We start from the raw sequence: 16,380 nt of genomic DNA on the forward strand, positions 1-16,380 counted from the left end.
GAGAGGGAGAAGGGTGTGCAGATTTCAAATCTTTGTCCAGCTCTGACAGAACATCTCAAAATTTAAGTGAGCTGCTGCTGTGTCAGCTTCTTTCTGTGAAATGCAGTCATTATCTTGATATAAATGTGCACTTGAGAGTCGTGGATGTAGCTGCATGGCATCTCTGCCCAAGAGAGCAGGCAAAGATAACCAACAGATGGGATGCTTAATCACCTATGAGCAGACTCTTGACTGTAACTTCTGCACTTCCCTGCTGCATTGGCCTTTTCTTCACCCTCCTCTGTTGAGCCTTGTGAACACTGAGTGGACAGTGGCTGCCCAGCTCTCTGTGAGCAGAGGGAGTTCCTCATAACAGAGCCTGTTTTCTCACTTAGCTCTTCAGGAAGCTGCTGTGAGATTTGAAGAGTTGAAAGCACAGAAAGAACTGAGACAACTTCAGGAAGACAAAAAGAATGACAAGAAACCTCCTCCCTACAAACACATCAAGGTGAGGGGAGGTGGTGGGGGGCAGGTGCGGAAGAGAAGTCTTGAGCTGTCGGTGCAGGTGATTTACAGGTATACAGAAACATTTCTGATGTTTGGGTGTCTGGCTGATATTGAAGGTTCCTTTGATCGTCTTTTCATCCTCAGCAAGCTGGGATGCAGTAACAGGGGTGCTCTGGTTTGCTGGAACAGATCTGGTCATGTCTTTGCTGTCCATGTCAGTTGTGTGGTCCAAAGGAAGTGCCTACCTTGAGAACTCGTGGGAAAGGGCTGGTAATGCTCAGTGTGGTCAAATGCTCTGTGCTGCTGATGGCAAGGTGGGCAAACCAGGTGGTCAGGGTGCAGTGCAGCAAGGCTGTGTGGAGGGTGGTAACCCACAGTATCTTCTATAATCTGCTATTGTTTTATATCTCTATCAGTTAGTGACTGAACAGAAGTACTGAAGCAGGGCTACGGGCTGCAATATCAGCCTTTTTCCTCAGTTTTGGGGAACTATTCATGTTAAGGGTTGTTAAATATTATAAATATTGAGTTAGAATTGAAGCAGCACTAGATACAGGATGGAGGTGACTTGAGAGGAGAGCTGGGGCCAAGCATGTACTTGTGTCTGAGAAGTGGATCCCAACTGACGAGAAACCCATTGACTCAGGGACTGTGTTCTTTTTTTTACTGCTTCTGTCTGCTCCTTCCCTTTTTATGTGGCAAATGATGAAAGCTTAACTGATTTCTGGCACTTTTTGTATCTAGCTAGGATTTTTAGGCAGGCAGGTATCTCCTTCATGAGTTACTGTGTGGTGTAAAGAGCACAACTGAATTCTGTGGCAGCAGTATGGGCCTTGCAGCTTCAGTGGAGGAAGTAGTTTCTCATTATAGCTATTTTTAGGCTTCTCTGGCCGCAACATGAAGGAACTCTGGATGCAGTTTAGAGCCTTTGAAAATACCCTTTTACATAAATAATGACGGTTGTGGTCATTAGTCATGGCAGCTCTTCTGAGGTCTGGGTGCAAGCTGTTTGTCTCTCTGAAAGCAAAGTAGCTTGCAGGAGCAGATGGTGAACTGGAGAAGGCTTCAGGATGGAATGGCTGAAGCTGTTTGTGTCCACTCCTTCTAAGGAGATCCACATCTCAAGTCCATTCCAAGGAACACCCACACGAAAGGCTGCTGCAGAATATACTTGGGATCCTTCATCACATCAGGCTTCTGATGAGTCCAAGCATTGCCCTGTTTTGTTTTTTTCCCAGCAGTGCCTCATAGGATAGGGCAGGTGTGCTGGGCATATGTGGTGTGGAGTGGCAGTGCTAAAGCAGTACCAGTGGTGGATTGACCCATTCCTGTAAGTCTTGCCACTCTTGATGAGTCTGGGTAAGAGACAGGAAGCTGCAGAGGAGAACCTGAGTGACAAGGAACGTTGGAGGTGGGGCACAGTTCTAGGAGGAAGGTGGGGGAGACTGTGTTGAAGTGATTAACGAGGAGTTTCTGCAGGGTTTGTGTTTAAACAAAGGGGGATCAGGACTGGGCCAGCCTCAGACAGGCTGTCAATGTGGAAACTCTGTGGGTGGGACTAGGTAACTTATATGGGGGTGGAATAGTTTTGCTAAAATCCCTTCCTTTCATGTTCTGGGAGAGGAAAGCGAGACAATGGTTCACTCAGGGAAAGAGCAGCAAGGAGCTTTTCTAGTGTGTCTCTCTCCAAAGTCCTGACTTTCTGTTGCCTGCTTTTCAGCGTTTGCTGCCTTTAACCAAACCCCAAGGACCCAGCTCATGCCACAGACACGCCAGTCGCTTCTCCACCTGGTGCTGCACTCTGCTTCCCTCTGGAGTGGTTTTTAGAGAGCTCCTTGGCTTAACTCTGAGCTCCTCTTTGGGCCTTTCAACCCCAGCCTTGTCTGGTTTGGCTTCCATTTACATCTGCAGGACAGTTGGGTAGGGAGGTAACTGCATGGTAGGCCCTATGTCACAGGTGTGACAGCTGAGAGCACAAACCAGCTTGAAGGTAACATTCGAAAAGCAGGGCAGTAAGGGAAAGCTGAGGAAAAGCACCTGACACTCAGACTGGAAAAGGTGCAGTTTGATGCAGAAAATGGTTTGGTGCTGATCACAGTGATGCTGTGTCCCCAACAAGAGCACTGGGCTGGCCACCTGAGCTGGATGTGGGCTCAGTAATGATGGGAGGGGGACACTTGGCAGCCTCTCGCCCTTCCAGGGTCACAGAATACACACTGCACCAGGTGATGCTAATGGGGAAGCTGCATCCTCCTGAACTCTTTCCTCTAACCTTCTGCCTCTCAAAATAGCATTCCCAGAAGTACAGCTGCGCCTGTACTTGTGTCCTTCTGCCCCTCGCTGTCACTAAGTCACTACAGCCCGTCATCTCGTAGGCGAGGGTGGAGCACAGAAGTGCCTGTCGGGGTAACCTGTAGCTCCCAAGAGCTCATGTCCCTGGTGTGCATTGAAGGTGAACCGGCCGGTGGGGAAGGTGCAGATCTTCACTGCAGACCTGTCCGAGATCCCGCGCTGCAACTGCAAACCCACGGACGAGAACCCCTGCGGCCTGGACTCGGAGTGCATCAACCGCATGTTGCTCTACGAGTGCCACCCCTTGGTGTGCCCTGCTGGCGAGCGCTGCCAGAACCAGTGCTTCTCCAAGCGCCAGTACCCCGAGGTGCAGATCTTCCGCACGCTGGCACGAGGCTGGGGCTTGCAGGCCAAAACGGACATCAGGAAGGTACCTGGGCTCTTTCTGTGTCGTGTTCTCTTGTCGCTTCTCTCTTGATCGCTATTGGTTTGAAAACTGAGTTTGAAAAAGACTTCTTGCTGTGGGAATGCTATTTAGACACAAAATTGATTAATTTAGTCATTCTAGTCTTGAAGACAGTGTTATGACTCAGCTGACCGAGAGAATGATTTGCATGTTGATGTCCCACAGGATAAGAAAGGTGATTGCTTGGTCAGTCTGCTTGTAAGAACAATGGAATGGTGCTCAGGATTTCCAGATGGGGAATAGTGATTATTCCTCCCCACCATTTTTGACTAGCCAGGCTTATCCAGCATGAGAATCTTGTGTCAGAAACAGAAACCAGGGCTTGGATCCTAAAAAAGGGCAGTGTCTTGGGCATGGCTGTTATTACTGCTGAAACTGATTATCTCCACCTAAAACACTTGTATGTGTTTTTTAAATGCAAGGAATAGCAATTATTTGGACTCACATCTGTGCTGAATGAAGAAGGAGGAATGTTAAATCCAAAAGAGCCCCAAAGCTAATAAAGAATAAAGTTAAATAGAGGATTATTAGCATAGTAAGAGAAGAATGTCTGAAAAGGGAATAGTGATGACCTGATAAGAGGGAGGCCTTGATAGAAGAGGCAAAATGTTATTTTGTCCTGTTGAAAACTTTGTTGTCTGCTGTGCCATAAGTTAAAGGATATTTCTACCATTCCATGTGCTTGTTTCACTTTCAGCAGACAGTCTGGAAACAGAAACACTCAGTTATTTAGTGGGGGGACCTATTAGCCCCACAGGAGCAGAGCTAGGGTTCTCTTTAAAGGCTGGAGTAAGGTCTCTGCAGTACTTCACCACAGGAGAACTCCTGCACTCACTGCAGGAGCAGGTGCTCCAGGTGCATCCTGCTGCTCCATGTGGTTGGTCCCCAGAGGGATATTGTTTTCAGCTGGAATGCAATTAGGGCAGTGCTTTGAGCTTTGCAGCAAAGTGCTGCTCTTGTGGTTAGCTTCTGTGCTGTCCCTGGATGCTTATTCTTTCTTTGGCACAAAGAGTAACCTGATGGTCACAGTTCTTTATTTAATTTATTTTGAGTTATTTGAGCATGTGAAACGGATGTATGGTTCAGGGCTCTTGGTGAAGGTTAAGGGCCAAACTGGCTGTAGAGCACAGGGAGAGATTTTTAGGAAGGAAACAGGAGCTAAGTTCTAGCACAAAGGGAGACATCCCTCCATCCTGCAGATAATTTGTCTTATAAACTTGTTGTTTTGTGTCTGGCAGGGTGAATTTGTTAATGAATATGTTGGGGAGCTAATTGATGAAGAGGAGTGCCGAGCCCGAATCCGCTATGCTCAAGAGCATGACATTACCAATTTCTACATGTTGACACTGGATAAGGTATGTGCAATGAATCTCTTGCCAGCATTCTGAACAGAAGTAAAAAGATGGGAAGGAAGTCGTGGTACTCCATGTAGCAAAAAGATGCTAAGCATTGCTGATGAGCTGGTCTTCATTTCCTCTGAAATTACTAAATGAGTTAATGTGTCGTAGAGGAGCTTCAGGATGGATTTCAGGGTTAGGAGGAAAGTCTGAACAGGCATTACCTGAGTTTGTTCAGAAGTGAGGACAGTTGTCTGAGGACTGTAGATCCTACTTCTGCATAAGAGGTTGAATTTGGGAACATTGGGATCCTTCCTAGCACCTGAACTTTGGAGAGCCCAGAATGGGGTTGGTGTGTGCCAGAAGAGGCAGGTAAGTTATAGGCATAGCAAGACCTTCATCTCAGTTCAGATCTTAGGTCTTGCTGTTCTCAGTAGACTGATGGATTTAGTTACACCCACAGGGTCCCCAGTGGCTCCTGCAGGCCAGGTTGTTGCTGTGAACTCTTGATTTTCAGAGGTTTAAGTGGTTTTGTCAGCTGCTTTCCACACTTTGTCACTCAGCCATGGAAAGATGGGTTACATGAAAGCAGACATGGGGAGGAAGCTGTAGAGTGTGGTCAGGATAACAGTGACTGCTTTCTTTCCCCTCATCCTGCTGCAAGTTCACGCTGACCATATCTTGTTTTCCTTGTATGGCTGATGGGGCAGACCCAAGTGTTAGTATCTCCCTTATTACTAGAAAAGCAAATCTCAGTTGCAGCTTCCCTCTCCTCTCCAGCCCCACAACAAGCTGTGCACCAATGTACCTCAGCTCACACACTCTTCCTCTTTTCCTTCTATACACTGACATGCAAGAAATAGGAACTGCTATTTTGCTTTTAAGTAGAAATTGGGGCCTGGAACCAGAAGCACTGCCTTGGAAGTGTGCTGGGGTGGTGATTATCCAGTACTGATGCCACAGGGAGACCTTGTTTTCCAGAAAGCAACAGTGGCACTGTCCTGGCTGTTTAGGAACCCCATGTCTTTGAGGAGAAGGATGATGTGCAGGGGGCTGTATTGCCATGTGATCTGCCAGCAGTAGCCAGAGGCATCAGAGTTGGTTGATTGCAGTTGATGACAGCTGATTGAAATGTGGTTTTTTGGTTTTGTTTTTTTTTTACAATTCCAGGATCGAATCATTGATGCTGGGCCAAAGGGCAACTACGCTCGGTTCATGAACCATTGCTGCCAGCCCAACTGTGAGACTCAGAAATGGTGTGTGAATGGTGACACTCGGGTCGGGCTCTTCGCACTTGTAAATATCAAAGCTGGTAAGGAACACGCTGCTAATGCCTGCAGTAACCTCAGGGGTTTTGTAAGGAAAAGGGAGGGTGTGTAGCTCTGTGGAAGGGGATTTAATTTTTATTTTCATAGGGGTATTATTTAGGCTTAACAGCAGCACTAACGTAATGAAACACACAGCCATGGTATCAGTGGAGGTTGGTACAGGGCCCTGCTACAGAATAAATGCCCTTTTTAGCTGTAAAATGTGGTAGGGATGAGGGATCACACTGAATTTTCAATCTACACGGATCTTTGGGGGAGATGAATAGTTTGGTGTCTTGTGTAGTGGTGGAAGTGACTTGTGTCATTGTATTTAAAAAGTGCTTTTACTTCAGCAGTAAAACATTTTATCTACTCTGTAATTCATTAACAACTTGCTGGGTTTTGATCTGCTCTTGTGCCAGGGACTGAGCTGACTTTCAACTACAATCTGGAGTGTTTGGGAAATGGAAAGACTGTTTGTAAATGTGGTGCACCAAACTGCAGTGGCTTCCTAGGAGTAAGGCCAAAGGTACGATGCATGCTTTAAGCTTTTGTTCTTCCAGATTGCCTCTTTGCATAGATGTGTATCAATCATTGGTTGCAGAGGTTTCGTGTTGAAGAGATCATTTAAGTGTGGCCATGGGAACAAGTGTTTGAAATGAGTTAAATATTCGAGTTTTCATTCTGAGAGAGCAAGTCTTAGTCTTCAGTTATCAGAGTTGCTATAAATAATGACAGGAAGCTTTATTTTACACTGAAAGAATAAGAGAAGGAGGGTGGTTCTTTAGTATTTTTTTTTAATTTTCTACTTCTTATCATTACATTTTCCACAGCACCAGAGGAGCAAAGGACAGGCATGGGAAAGACTTTATTAGATAACCAAGAAAACACAACAGCCCATTTCCCAAAGTAAAGGCTGAGTAAATTGTGAGCATACATGGAAGGCCAGCAAACTCACATTCCTTCACACTGAAATTGCTTAGAACCAGAATGCTGCGACCTTACCATGTATTCTGAAGTAAAGTTCTTGGTTTTAGTCTGGGTTTAATGAAATGAGTGATTTTTACACATCAGATAGACATAAGACATTTACCATATCTGTAGTTGGAAAACCACCAGCTTTTAAAACTCAATGACTTTTTGAGGGCTTCGATTTGTAACTACAATGTTGCAGTAACAGGAATTGATTTCAATTACCTCCTTGTGTGAGCTGGTTCTCACTGGGAAAAGGAAATAACAGGAGCAGTTGGCCAAGTTCCCAGCTGTCACCCGCTAAATCTATGTCTCAGCTGTTGGTTTGTTACAAGTGCTTCACCAAATCAGTCTGTTCTGGCATGTGGATCATGCTGTGCCCACAGTTAAAGGTTAAAAACCTCCAGTGGCACAGTTGTTGAGCCCCATCAATATATAGGGAAGGTTTTATGAATTCTCCAGAGATGAGTTCTTGAGAAAAATTAACTTACAAAACTAAAAAATGGATGTCTTCAGAAGCTGACAGATGAGGGGAGTGGCACATCTGATGTATTTAGTTCTTTTTCGGGTTGCAATTTAAAGTTCAATTGATTTTGTGCTGCCCCTGTGTTATACATGGTTTGACTGTCATTTTTGCCTTGAAATTGCAGGCTGCACGATGGAAATTAGAGAAAGGTGCCCTTTAGTTGGCATTCATGTTCCATTGTGATATCTGAGGCGACTCATTCCATCTTGATGAGATGGGCTAAGGAACAGCACCGAGAAAACAGTGCCTTGGGGTGTTTTTTAAAAAAATTCTTCTCACAATAGATGCATTTTTAAGCTTTCTGAAGATACAGCAAGATAAAACTGATTATACTCAAGTTCACTCTTAAAAGTGCCTTCTAACAGAGAGTGTGGAAAAATGTTTGGGAGTCTATGGTACTGCAGGGAGCAAGTTGGAATCAGCTTAGTCCAGCTGTTAGACCTCTCTTAGACATTCAAATTAGCTGTGAAGGGATTTTCTTGTTCTCTTTGTAATTAGGTGGCCAAGGAGCTAGACTTAAAAATGGGTGGCATAGTTTAGGTAGAGGAATTTCAGTGCCTGCATTTTCAGTGATAAGAAAGGCCCAGCTTGTCCCCATTGTCAAGGGGAATGATGGTATGAAAGCAGAAACATCCACATATGAAGGGGAAGGAAACAATCAAGAGATGTAACTCCTTGGTGACAGGAAAGCTGAATAGCCAACTGCAAAGTTCTGAAATTGTAGGTCTGGAGACCAAAGTTTTTAAATGTTTTGGTGATGAAAATATTATGCACAATATTTTTGCAGAATAAGGGATGTAAAAATTGCTTCATAGGCATCATCTCAGAACACAGATATATCCTGCATGGAGAACACACATTTGAACACAAAGAGATGTAGAAAATAGCACAGAATTTAGCTCATGTCTCCTTAGATAAACTAAACTGATGGTGCTTTGATAAGGTCAGGGCTGAGGGCAAGAACCATCATCTTTGTGGAGTTGAGTGTTGCACACAATGGGAGGCTCAGCCTGGCTTGGAGGGGGAGTTGGAAGAGCAGGGTTGGAGGAAGCCTTAGGCCAGAGAAGAGAGCACTTGAACCATTTAATTGCCTGTCCTGGGTCCAGTTGTTGTTACTTCACTACACTGATAATTTAACTGTACTGATATGCAGAATTTGGTTGTCATTGGCATGAGAGAGAGTGAGAGGATGGGGCAGTTGCAAATGAATAACTGCATATAGGGGGAATGGCAATTGGATATTCACACCTGGAGAGGTTAACAGCAGAAACAAATCCACCATGAGAGGGTCATAGCTGGGCAGTCGTGGTAGAGAAGGAGCCACTCTGCTGCTTAGCTGCCACAGGACTGAGCTGTGGTGTGACCCAGCTGTGAAAGAAGCAAATGGGGGCAGTGCTTTGGGGGAATTCCCTGTTCTTTTGGCTAAGTGTTGATGTCTCTGTACACTGTCTGTGATGTGTTATCTGAGGTAGCATGTGTAATTCTGTAATTTTTGTGTGGGATAAATATACTCAATGAGGGAAGAGAAAAGCCACTGAGAAGACTGAGTGTGCAGACTGTGAAAGTTTCAGTTTGCAAGCAGGAGAGTGTGTCCCAGAGATTTCTTCAGGGAGATAGAAAAGTTTCAAATGTTGAACTTGGTCTTGGAGGTCTTTTCCGTAAAGATTTTGCAATTCTGGTGCAGAAGAGCAGCATTGACACAAGAACAAAGGTCTAAACTGATGACAGATAAATTCAGACTGGAAATGGAGAGGGAAGTGATGAATGTGAAAAAGTGCAAGAAGGCTCTGGGTAGACTCCTTATGAGTCATGTGTGCCAGGAGACCTGACTACTTTGACCTGAAGAGTCTGGGACTGGTGGCACGAGCTCAGTGACACCAGGCAGCCCCAGCTCCTCATTCTGCTGTTGCTGGTTATAGAAATCCCATGTCCAGTCAAGCTTTGCTGCATGACTTCCAGGCTCTTTCAAAATAACTGGGAGCTAGTTCCTGTTGTAACTTGGTTGCCAAACACCAAGTAGCACCAGAGATGCTGCGCAGGTCTCAGGTATAGCTGGCAGTGGGATTTGTGTCAGCAGGGTTTGCAGCAGGAAGGGAGCAGGTGAATGGGGCAGAACCCTGCATTAACCAACATCTTTTCACCCCCAGAGCCAGCCCAGCCTCAGCGAGGAGAAGTCCAAGAAGCTCAAGAGGCGGCCACAGATGAAGCGCAGGTCGCAGGCGGAGGTGATGAAGGAGCGGGAGGACGAGTGCTTCAGCTGCGGGGACGGAGGGCAGCTGGTCTCTTGTAAGAAGTCAGGCTGCCCCAAGGTGTACCATGCTGACTGCCTCAACCTGACCAAGAGACCTGCAGGTCAGTGCTCTGCACAGCTGGGCTCTGCTTGGCTCACAGTTTTGGCTCTGGGTGTCATGGGTGCTGCTCGTGACCTTGCATTCTATTAACATTTAGAGAAATCTTTCTCACTTGAACAGATCTTGTTGTCCAACCAACCCAGCCCTGGTTTGCACCCCACTGTGACTGCAAAAGGTGAACTAGTTGCTGAAGGGGGAGCAGGTCCTTGCCTGGTGCTTGTGAACTGACCCCATTCCTGGGTTCTGGCAGAGCACAATCCTAACAATAGCTGAGGTATTGGTCATCACACTGGCTGTTTTCCCAGAGTTGAAGACAGTTGTGAGTAGAAGCACTGCTGGAAAATAGGAGTTAGAAAAGAATCTCTTAAATGTCTGAACAGCCATCTTTCTCATACATAAGAGAACTATGCCAAAGTATATTCTAGTTTGTAGTGAAATGAGGGCAAAAATTTGAAATAAAAATATACTCAAAAAGTACAGTCCAGCCTCCAGCCTGTTCACCTGCTTTCCGTTTGCAAAGTCTCTCCTAACAGCCTGACTTAAAAACACAAAGGATTGCCAGCTCTCTGATATATATTTTTATATAGTGGAAGGTTGTTGTCTCAGTCCTTTTCTGGCTTGTACAAACATAGCCTGAAGTTTTTATTCGTGATCTACTCTGGACTGTGTCCCATTTGCCTACACATTTTTTTAAAACTGGAAACAAGTATTTTAACAGCATTGCAGCTGAGACCTTGCTTTGTTCTGACAGAAGACAAAAACTGTTTTTTACATAAAATGCCTTTGGAAATTATGTTTTAGTTGTTTTGCAGAAAAAACTTATGTGATGTTGATGGTTTGCTTTATCCTTCTTGAGTTTTCATCTTGATAATTTTCTTATATTTATTTCTTCCTTTTGCAATCCTGTTTTGCACTTGTCTTTAATTACACCTTGTTGGTGCAAGAGCATTTGTCCAGTTTAAATTCTGAGCCTGTCCAAATTGATTTTTGCATTCCCTTACAGGTTCAATGTGATCTACCTGTATCTGTAAGAGTATTTACTGTTCTGCTTTCAGAAATTTAAATAATTGTACAGATTAAAATACACTCCTGAAGGATGTAATGTGAAATGGCTCCTCAGCTTGCCACAAAACCATTAATAACTGTTTTTTGAGAATGATTTTCAGTCAGTTAGAGCAATTTTACTCTTTTTATATATAGGCAGTGACTTTCATGGCCTGCTCCTCAGAGTATCACTCAGGACATGAAAGGTTCAGCACTTTCTACTTCAAATGTTTCCTCTGCCATGGGCATTGCTGTCAAGTAATTGGAATTTCCTGCTTGTTTGCATGTTTGCTAATTGTGTGATCTTACTTGCAAGAGCTCCAGGCTGTCCCTGGAGAGGGTGCTTATTCATTAGACCTTTTTATCCTGTCAAAGACCATTAGAGTAGTTTGATAGGATTTATCCTTCCTGCAACAAACTAGCAGGTTTTGACTTTTTAAATTTTCCATCTGTACAAATGACCTTTATAAGAACGGTCCCAGGGTCTTTGCAGTGTTGTGTGGGTCTCTGGGATGCTGCTGGTGCAGGGGGAGCAGTGACAGCCTGTGCTGCAGCACCATGAGCCAGGAGCAGGGGAGATCATGGGAAGTGTTAAACATCCTCAGTTAGAAAAAAATGCTGAAAAATTGGAAAAGACACATAAAAGCAGCATGCATATTTTGAGACTGGAACAGAAGCCTTGGACTGGCTTCAAAGGAGGGGAAAAACTTACTACATGTTGCCTTCAATCCCAGGGGGAAAGCAGCATGAGAGAGGGGAGTGGAGAGCTGCTGTTGCACAAGCCCAGGGAGCAATGGCCACAGCTGCTCAGTCTGTGCTGCAGGAACCAGCCTCCCTGGAAAGGAGCTGTAGCCACAGGTCTATGGGTTTGGTTCAGGCAGGCTGGGAAGTGCTCTGTCCTGGCTGGTGTCTGTGATTGCCCTCTGGCTCAGAGCTCTGTGTCAGGGCTGCTCTGCGAGGAGCTGCTCCCCACAGCAAGGCAGGGAGCAGGAGAGATGGGGGATGTGGGTGCTGGGAAAGCACAGAGGCAGGAGGTGTATTTGGAAAAACATCTTTGCTCATCCTGTGGTGAGAGGACAGGAACTCAGCATGTGTCTGGTTGTGTTCCTGAACTGGAAGTGTTTGGTATAGACAGACACAGCCTTGGCTGAGGGAGCAGGAGGCTGAGCCAGTGAGGTCAATTACAAGTGAGAAAAGCAGCGGGCTCTGAAGTGTAATGTTGTGTTTTGCCTGCTGGTGGTATTGGTACTGATGGTCAATAGCTTGGCTGTGAAGATGGAACTGCTGGGAGAGCAGTTTTGTTTTATCGTGGCCATACATGGCTAGAGCTTAAGGATGTGCCTTTGAGTTCAGAGACAATAGAAACTTACCCCTTGTGATCACTGCTCTCTCACTTCTTCTTTCTAAAAAACGGGAAGGGAGGTTTTTGACCCAGGATTAAAAGATGAATCTGACATGTTTGCTTTAAAAGTCCTTTGGGTGTTGTGTACAGATAAACTCTGCCATTTTCTATGAAAATTAGAGCTACAGAGATGTGAAAACAGTGGATGTCTGCTCATCTCTAGACACCTCTGTTGGTTAGTGCTGTGCAGGAGCCAGGTGGGCTTTTGGTGTGAGCTGATGTGGCTTGTGTTTGTCATGATTATCATTGCCCTTGCTGCTTCTGAAAATGCAGATTTGTATTAATTACCTGTTGAGCTAAGCCAGAAACTGAAGAGGCCATGTAGAATTGTATGTGGGTATTTACCAGAGTGTTCTCACTTTCCCCTGAACTCCCTTTACAGCAGGCCTTTGTGTCTTGCCCTTGTCCTACTCCTAAGGTGTGTCTTTTCTCCCATGTCCATGCTGCAGGAAAGTGGGAGTGCCCGTGGCATCAGTGTGACGTGTGTGGTAAGGAAGCAGCTTCATTCTGCGAGATGTGCCCCAGGTCCTTCTGCAAGCAGCACCGGGAAGGAATGCTCTTCATCTCCAAGCTGGATGGACGATTATGCTGCACAGAGCATGATCCCTGTGGGCCTCACCCTTTAGAGCCAGGAGAAATCCGTGAGTATGCACCTCCCATAGAAGACCTGACTAACGGCGAGGACACCCAGCCACCAGAGCAGTTGCCTGCAGACACAGAGGCAGACACAGACCTGAGTGTTCAGCCCCAGGACAGCCTACCTCAGTCTGTGGCCCTCAGACTGCAGTCACCAGAAAAGCCCCCTGCTACCCTAGCGCTGAGGCTGCCTTCTTCAGACAAGCCCCCCACCACCCTTGCCCTGAGGTTGCAGCCATCAAACAAGCCCCCCACCACCCTGGCCCTCAGGCTACCTTCACCAGACAAACCACCTGCCACCCTGGCTCTGAGACTGCCACCGTCAAATAAACCCCCCGCCACCTTGTCACTGAGGCTGAAGCCATCCAACAAACCCTCCACCACCCTCTCGCTCCGGCTTCAGCCTTCGGACAAACCTCCCACCACCCTGTCTCTCCGCCTGCAGCCATCAGACAAGCCCCAGGCTGCCCTGTCGCTGAGGCTGCAGTCAGAGAAGCAGCCCATCATTGTAGCGCTGCGGCCTCAGCAGCCCGACAAACCTCCCAGCAACGCGGTGCTCTGGCCGCTGGACGAGTCCTCCAGTGACGCCTCGCAGCCGCAGCTGCCGAGCAAATCTCCTCCGGGATCGCCACAGTCCCCGTTGGATGCGTCACTTGTTAGTGCTGGTGACCTGCAGCTCCAGCTGTCAGATGAGGCTCCTGACGCCCCCGAGGTTTTGGAGTTATCGGACAAGTCCCTCATTGACAGCAGGGACCAGCAGCCCGAGCTGCTGGATGAGTTCCCCGTGAAATGCCTGCATCCTCCCCTGTCTGACAGACTCCTCACCACGGTGGGGATGCTGCAGTCCCAGCCGGAGGATGAGCCTCCTGAGGCCCATCAGCTCCAGCCGCTGGACGATTCCTCTGCCCAGAGTCCGCAGCCACAGGCTGTGGAAGAGGCTTCCAGCTCTGTGGTGCCAGAGGTCCCAGCATTGGAGGTGGCTTCCAGTCCTGAGGTGCTGTGGTCTGTTTCCGTTGACAAAGTCCCAGACTCCCCAGTCTCACGGATCCTGCCCTCAGAGAAGGCTCCTGGATCAGCTGTACCACAATCCTTGCCTCTAGAAAAGGCTTCCTTCTCTGGGGTAGTGTGGGTTCCAGACACAGAGAAGTCTCCCAGCTCTGGGTCACCCCGTCCTGTGCCTCCAGAGAAGGCTGCCGATTCGGGTTTGCCTCAGATCCTGCCCACTGAGAAGGCCCCTGGCTCCCACTCACCACATGCCCTGCCCACAGAGAAGGGTCTCAGCTCTGGGGCCCTTCGGATCCCGCTCACACAGAAGTCTCTCTCCCCCGGGGTGCTGCGACCCCTTCCTCCAGAGAAGGCTGCTGACTCTGGGGCCCTGCGAGTTCTTCCTTTGGAAAAGGCTCTCAGCTCTGGGGTGTCTCGGCCTCAGCTCTTGGAGAGGCCTCTTGCTCCTACAGCCCCGTGGCCTCAGGCATCAGATAAGCTGGCTCCTGCTGTGGCTCCTCGGCCTCAAGCCTCGGACAAGCCTCTATCTGCATCAGCTCCGAGGCTGTTGCTGTCAGAGAAGGCGCTGCGTCCTGTCGACCAGAACGCTCAGCTGAAGGAGAGAGGAGCCCCAGCCATGGAGCTGAGTCCCCAGCAGAAAGAGAGGACCATGTTAGCTGGGGAGCAAATCTCTTGGTCTGCTGGGAAGGTGGTGACACAGGTTGGACAAGTACCTTGGCCTACAGAGAAACTACAGACGCATGAGCAAAGCCACTGGTCCACCACGAAAACCCTGACGCCTGCGGAGCAGCCTTCCCGGACAGCAGAGAAACTACCAGAGCCAACCCTTCAGCCCAGCTGGGAAGTGGCCTCAGCCCCCTCAGAGCAGACCCCGTGGACATCAGAGAGATTGTGTGCATTCGAGCAGACCCCTCGGCCAGCCAGGGAAGCGCCGGTGCCCCCGGAGCAGATGCCGTGGATTGTCACAAACATTCAGACAATTGATCAGATTTCTTGGCTGAATGGAAATGTACAGACTCCTCGGGGGCAGGACCCTTTGCCTGAGCAAAACACAGCGCTAGCCCGTAACCAGGATTCTGTCTGTCGTGAGTTGGCTGACTCAGAGCCAAAGTGAGGTTGGTGAATATGGGAGGCAGGTTTCAGTCGTTTAATGTTTAGGGAGGGGGAATTTTTGTTTTGTTTTTTTTTATTCACTTCCCTGAGCCCAGCCCCTAACCCATGCACATCCCATCCATATTCTCTTGTGACACGAGCAAGGACATTCTCTTAAATCTGAGTCTGGCCCAGCCAAAGGAAGAGAGCATCTGTGACCTTCTCATCTTCCTTTTACAAATGGTAAAGCTGAAATAAAGAGTCCGCTCTGGGTAAAAATCTCAAATTCCATTGAAATAGTCACATTACTGATCCAGCGTGTCCAAGCTCCAGGTTTGATTTGTAGGTGGGCTCCTAGGCACAGCCAGGGGCCTTGCTCTTGTTACTGCATTTAAAGAAAATGGATCAGTCAGGCTGCCCTGGCACTGGAGATGTTTCAGGGATCACGCAGTGAGCAGTCAGGTGTGTGTCCTTGCCAGACTCCAGAAGCAGGGAAAGGATTTTATGTCACCTGGCCAGGTCTCTGTCCCTGCAGGTCGTTGCTTTATGAGGTTTGTCCATGTGTTTACTGGGACATGCTGTGTGTGTGGTTTGCTTAAGGACAGGGATCATCTCCAGTGAGATGGGAGAGGAGCTCCTGCCCTCACTCAGTGCAGTTTTCTCCAACAATAGGCAGTATCCATTCAGGCTCCTTTTTTACAGAGCTGGCCAGGCCCAAGGAGCGGGAAATGTGGAGGAAGTCAGGGAAAAGAGAGATCTTGGAAGAAGTCATCTGGGAGTTTTTTCATTCTTGTGTCTTAATCCTTTAGCACAGGACACATGGAGTGTTTTCCTGCACTTGACAACGTAGTGACCCATAAAGCAGCAATAGCAGAGCAGAGTGGGTTCCTGGAGGTGCTGAGCACTGCCCTGCCAGAGGGACAGTGCTCCCTTTCAAATTTCCATCCAGTCTCTTCTAGACCTCTGTTGTCAGCGTGAGCCAGCAGACTGAGCAGTCCTTTCTCCCTTTGCCTCAGATGTGTTCGGAACGCGTTCCTGTCACGCCTGGTGTTGCCAGCAGCAAGCCAAGCCTGTCCCGCTCACTGCACAGCACAGAGACAAGGGTGCCCTAGCTGGATCGGGACCCATCTCAACACCTTCCCCTTGTATAGCTTCTGGCTTAACTCTTCTACAACCAAAGGAGACTTGAATTAACTGGACTGTGTCGGTGTGCATGTGTGTGTGCGCGTGTGTGTGTCCATCCAACTGAATTGTAGTTCTCACACTGGAACACGGTGGGCTCCAGCAGCTGGCTGGCTTTCTTTTTTTCTCTTCTCCCTTTTACAGTGAAGGCGATGTTTAGTACCTGGTGGTCATCGGGCTGGTGTGCAGACTAGGCCTTCTGAAAGCCGTTCACTCAAGCGTTGAGGCAGAAGTTGGCTTGGCTGTGGTGCTCGTGGGGCAGGCAGTAGAGTCCCAGGGACC

The 16,380-nt window shown here is 47.7% G+C and overlaps 1 protein-coding gene across 3 annotated transcripts in view; it reads left to right on the forward strand.

Moving 5' to 3' along the window:
* NSD1 (nuclear receptor binding SET domain protein 1) overlaps positions 1 to 16,380 on the forward strand; it is a 54,985-nt gene extending 38,605 nt beyond the window's left edge. For 2 of the 3 annotated variants that reach the window (XM_085591505.1, XM_031506031.3), the window contains exons 17-23: positions 375 to 487; positions 2,939 to 3,208; positions 4,483 to 4,599; positions 5,752 to 5,893; positions 6,311 to 6,417; positions 9,534 to 9,738; positions 12,633 to 15,207. In XM_085591505.1, coding sequence (XP_085447631.1) covers positions 375 to 487; positions 2,939 to 3,208; positions 4,483 to 4,599; positions 5,752 to 5,893; positions 6,311 to 6,417; positions 9,534 to 9,738; positions 12,633 to 14,938 — 3,260 coding nt within the window. In that variant the 3' untranslated portion in view covers positions 14,939 to 15,207. Of the gene's footprint in view, positions 1 to 374; positions 488 to 2,938; positions 3,209 to 4,482; positions 4,600 to 5,751; positions 5,894 to 6,310; positions 6,418 to 9,533; positions 9,739 to 12,632; positions 15,208 to 16,242 lie in introns of those variants that run through there. The other variant, XM_031506030.3, reaches the window with a different exon arrangement.

This window comes from Lonchura striata, chromosome 13 (genome assembly GCF_050655825.1).
Source record: "Lonchura striata isolate lonStrDom1 chromosome 13, ASM5065582v1, whole genome shotgun sequence".
In the NCBI taxonomy this organism is placed as follows: domain Eukaryota; kingdom Metazoa; phylum Chordata; class Aves; order Passeriformes; family Estrildidae; genus Lonchura; species Lonchura striata.